This window comes from Austrofundulus limnaeus, unplaced genomic scaffold (genome assembly GCF_001266775.1).
Source record: "Austrofundulus limnaeus strain Quisiro unplaced genomic scaffold, Austrofundulus_limnaeus-1.0 Scaffold182, whole genome shotgun sequence".
Lineage (NCBI taxonomy): Eukaryota > Metazoa > Chordata > Actinopteri > Cyprinodontiformes > Rivulidae > Austrofundulus > Austrofundulus limnaeus.
In genome coordinates this window covers 150,629-156,001 of record NW_013952584.1, presented here as the reverse complement: position 1 = coordinate 156,001, position 5,373 = coordinate 150,629, and the positions used below count along the sequence as shown (strand labels likewise).

Here is a 5,373-nt window from a genome sequence, read left to right as displayed (position 1 = left end):
ATATATATATATATATATCTTAAAAGTTCCCAACCTCAATCTGATTTTAGCTATGTGACATAGTTTAAACTTACTCCTTCAAAATAAATCAAAAGGAACATGTTTCCAGTTTAACTGGATAGGAGATATTTTTGAGTTTTATCACTTTTGTATTTTAAGGACACTTTTTTACTTTAACTGTGAGAAGAAAAATGTTTGGCATATGCCGTTCTGCAGGTCACAAAGGAAAGCAGCACTGCAGACATGTAAAAACACAGAAGAGCCAAAGATCAGGGTTCTTCAGTCCCAATCATCTAAGACTGATACATGGACATACACTCACCGGCTACTTTATTAGATACACCTGTCCAACTGCTCATTAACGCAAATGTTGAATCAGTCAATCACATGGCAGCAACTCAATGCATTTAGGCATGTAGACATGGCCAAGACGATCTGCTGCAGTTCAAACTGAGCATCAGACTGAGGAAGAAAGCTGATTTAAGTGACTTTGAACATGGCATGGTTGTTGGTGCCAGAAGGGCTGGTCTGAGTATTTCAGAAACTGCTGATCTACTGGAGAATGGTCAGACAAAGAGAAAATATCCCGTGAGCGGCAGTTCCATGGGCGCAAATGTCTTGTTGATGACAGAGGTCAGAGGAGAATGGGCAGACTGGTTCGAGCTGATGGAACAGCAACAGTAACTCAAATGCACACTTGTTACAACCGAGGTTTGCAGAAGAGCACCTCTGAACACACAACACATCAAACCTTGAGGCAGATGGGCTACAGTAGCAGAAGACCATACCGGGTGCCACTCCTGTTAGCTAAAAACAGGAAACTGAGGCTACAATTCACACCAGCTCACCAAAATTGGACAATAGAAGATTGGAAAAACGTTGCCTGGTCTGATGAGTCTCGATTTCTGCTGCGACATTCGGATGGTAGGGTCAAAATTTGGCATCAACAACATGAAAACATGGATCCATCCTGCCTTGTATCAATGGTTCAGGCTGCTGGTTGTGGTGGTGCAATGGTCTGGGGAATATTTTCCTGGCACACTTTGGACCCATTAGTACCAGCTGAGCATTGTATCAACACCACAGCCTACCTGTTTCTGACCATGTCCATCCCTTCATGACCACAGTGTACCCATCTTCTGATGACTACTTCCAGTAGGATAACATGCCATGTCATAAAGCGCAAATCATCTCAGACTGGTTTCTTGAACACGACAATGACTTCACTGTACTCGAATGGCCTCCAGAATCATCAGATCTCAGTCCAATAGAGGACCTTTGGGATGTGGTGGAACGGGAGATTCACATCATGGATGTGCAGCTGACAAATCTGCTGCAAATGCGTGATGTTATCATGTTAATATGGACCAWACTCTCTGAGGAATGCTTCCTGTACCTTGTTGAATCTATTCCACGAAGGATTAAGGTAGTTCTGAAGGCAAAGGGAGATCCAACCTGGGACTAGCAAGGTGTACCTAATAAAYTGAGTGTAATGTTATGACTGATTTGTTATCTGGTTCGACCAGATCATTTTAGCTTTTACTGATCATCATAAACGTTTTATAAACAATAAAATAACTTTTGTGTTTGAAAGTGTGTACACTGACTCACAAACAGCTCTTTAGTGCGTCTTACTTGAGGAGATTTCCCAAGTTAAAAAGAGCTCGGTTATGTTGAGGATTGGTGTCCAAGGCTTTCCGATAGTAATGTTCAGCCTCCTCTTGGTTGTCAGTCAGGGTGCCCAGATTGTTCATGGCACTGGCATGACGGGGGAATAACCTGTCAGCAAAGGACCAAAGGACAGTGTCTTTAGACTACTTTTTGCTAGTAAAAATGTTGAACATTTTACTTTAAGTTCAAACATTTAATTGCTTTTTTAAAATACACTTGTAAAGAAAATGTTTAKCATTCTTTTGTTATTAAAATTTTGTCCTTTAAATGTTTTATTTAAAGTTTAACATGGAGGGCAGCATAGTGGTGRAATTGGTAGAACTGCTGCCTCACAGCAAGAAGGTTGAAGGATTGCATTCCAGCCTTTCTGTGTGGTTTGCATGTTCTCTTCACGCAGGTGTGGGTTTCCTGCAGATACAGTGGGGTGCAAATGTTTAGGCAGCCTTGTTAATTTTCCTGATTTACTTTTATAAATCATTGATTGTTTGGATAAAAAAATCAGTTAAATATATCAAGTTAAATATATCATATAGGGGACAAACAGTGATATTTGAGATGTGAAATGAAGTTGATATGACTTACAAAAACTGTGCAATAATTGGTTAAACAAAATTAGGCAGGTGAATAAATTTGGGCACCAAAAAAAAACAACCTTAACTCAAAATTTAGTAGATCCTCCTTTCACAGAAATAACCTCTAAACACATCCAATAGCTTCTAATGAGAATCTGAATTGTGGCTGAAGGCATTTTAGATCATTCTTCTTTACAAAACATCTCTAGTTCATTCAGGTTTGATGGTTTCTGAGAATGGACAGCTCTCTTTAAGTGACACCACAGATTTTCAATAATATTCAGATCTGGGGACTGAGATGGCCATTCCAGAACATTGTACTTGTTCCTCTGCATGAATGCATTAGCAGATTTTGAGCAGTGTTTAGGGTCGTTGTCTTGTTGGAAGATCAGCCCCGGCGCAGCTTCAGCTTTGTCACTGATTCCTGGACATTGGTCTCCAGAATCTGCTGATATTGATTGGAATCCATGTGTCCCTCAACTTTACCAAGATTCCCAGTCCCTGTACTGGCCACACAGCCCCACAGCATGATGGAACCACCACCGAATGTTACTGTAGGTAGCAGGTGTTTTTCTTGGAGTGCTGTGTTCTTTTTCCTCCAWGCAMAACYYRCCTTGTTCTGCCCAAATAACTATTTTAGTTTCATCAGTCCACAGCACCTTATTCCAAAATGAAGCTGGCTTGTCCAAATGTGCTATAGAATACCTCAAGCGGCTCTGTTTGTGATGTGAGCAGAGAAAAGGCTTCCTCTGCATCATTCTCCCATACAGCATCTCCTTGTGTAAAGTGTGCTGAATAGTTGAAGGATGTACAGTGACTCCATCAGCAGCAAGATGATGTTGTAGGTCTTTGGTGCTGGTCTGTGGGTTGACTCTGACTGTTCTCAACATCCTTCGCTTCTGTTTATTCCAGATTTGTCTTGGTCTGCCACTTGGAGCCTACACTTGAACTGTGCCTGTGGTCTTCCATTTTCTCACAATGTTTCTCACAGTGGAGACTGAAAGCTGAAATCTCTGAGACAGCTTTCTGTATCCTTCCCCAAAACCATGACGGTGATCAATCTTTGTTTTAAGCACATTTGAAAGTTGTTTTGAGACTCCCATGCTGCCAAGAGGAAGATAATGGTCTGAAGATGCAAAGAGGAGAAAAACTTACAATTGCCCCCCTTAAATACCCTTTCTCATAATTGGAGTCACCTGTGTATGGAGGTCCAGGGTCACTGAACTTACCAAACCAAATTTAAGTTCCAACAATTAGTTCTAAATGTTTTAAAATCAATAAAATGAAAACGGTGCCTAAATTTATGCACCTGCCTAATTTTGTTTAACCAATTATTGCACACTTTCTGTAAATCACATAAACTTCATTTCACTTCTCAAATATCACTGTGTTTGGCCCCTATATGATATATTTAACTGATTTTTTTAACCAGACTATCAACGATTTATAAAGGTAAATCAGGAAAATTACCAAGGCTGCCCAAACTTTCACACCCCACTGTAATCTAGTTCCCTCTGTAACATGAAGGACCACTCTTCTGTGATGACCTTTTAACCCTGACATTATGTTCCATAACTGAACTGAACTTTCTTCTTTAAAAGTTATTTTAAAGTTTACTTTTGAGATATTGTCTTCTATTTCAATAAGGATAAGGTTCATTGTCTTTACAAGGTCTTTCGTCTTAAAAGAGTCAGAAGTCGAATTTGAAGCTTTCCATTTCCACTCAGCCTGCCTGTACACCCTTCTGACATGTATAAATTAAGTTTAAGAGATAGTTAACTAACTGTACAGACAAACTCACTCATGCATAAACCAACTCAGTCAGACAAATTCATTTTCACTCTGCCTTTGTTTTGCAGGTAAAGAACAGTCAGCAATTCTAATCCTAACCTACTGTATGTTCATTGTCAGTTGGCAATCTCACCTGAGGGCGATGTTGTAGTGGCGTATGGCTTCCTGGTTGCGGCCATTGTCTTTAAGAAAGTTGGCGTAATTGTAATGGACTTTGGCATTGTGAGGAAGAGTCTGGATACCAGAACTGAAAAATGAAAAGCGGGAAAGTAAAATAATGCTACGTTGTTGGAAGAAAATATTGTGCAAACATCAGTGGGAAATCAACTATTTTTTAATGGAGATTTAATGGAATGGACATCCTTTTTATTTAGGTAGAGGTGTGTAAAGTACTTCAAGGTTGCCGCAGTTCACTCAGCAGCAGAGATTATTGATATAAAGAACCACAGATTATAGACAGTGAAAGACTAATATGCCCACAGTCAGTTTCATTTACTTTCAAGAAATGAAACTTTTAACACACTCTTTAAAGCTGAACTTGACTGAACCTTTCAACCCTAACACCTGGGAGGTTAGGGTTGTAGGAACGTTATCACAGTATTTAGGGTTTCAAGTTTTATCTTCACAGAAGCTGTTTTTCTGTTTMCATYCATGTCAAGCTGTGCAAATTGTRCATAAATTWCACTWATCATTCTGTGRTTGTCTGTGTCTCTTTCCTATCCTCTCAAACCCAGGCAGTTGAGGCTGATGGCTGCTCATCCTGAAATTGGTTCTGCTGGAGGTTTCTTCCTGTTAAATGGGAGTTTTTCCTTTCCATTGTTGCCAATGTGCTGCTCAGGATGGGAGACTGTAAACCAGAGATTTTTTTGTACAGTGCCCTGAGACATTTTTTTGTGGCTTGGCGCTATATAAATAAACTGAATTGAATTTTCCATTTAGCATGTATTCATGTACATATAGAAAAAATTTCCTTGATTTTTTTTCAAAAACTTAACTTCAAATTTATTTTACATCACAGAGCCTGCCTGTAAGGAAACTGTTTGCTCTCTCCTCCACCCACTAGAGCAGTGGTTCCCAAACTTTTATCTTCTGACCCACAAACTATCCATGGCAAAAACTTGTGACCCCCAAAATTACTGGTCTGAGTACACAAACTTTGTTAATAACCCTAAAAATACAGGCTTTTTGACTATCTAAACAGCTTGTACACAAATATAAATATGTACTTATACTTATTTTGTGTTTTTGTAATAATTATAGGGAAAATATTACATCATTAATTATTTTATTATCCTTTTAATTGATTTCTGGAGATTAAGGTGCTTCATGACCCATAATT

General features: G+C 39.2%; 1 protein-coding gene across 1 annotated transcript in view; it reads right to left on the bottom strand.

Annotated features, from left to right (window-relative positions):
• tmtc1 (transmembrane O-mannosyltransferase targeting cadherins 1) overlaps positions 1–5,373 on the bottom strand; it is a gene marked incomplete in the record, with an annotated part of 71,980 nt that overhangs the window by 23,301 nt on the left and 43,306 nt on the right. Inside the window, 2 exon segments of the mRNA XM_014018069.1 lie at positions 1,636–1,779; positions 4,168–4,281. Coding sequence (XP_013873523.1) covers positions 1,636–1,779; positions 4,168–4,281 — 258 coding nt within the window.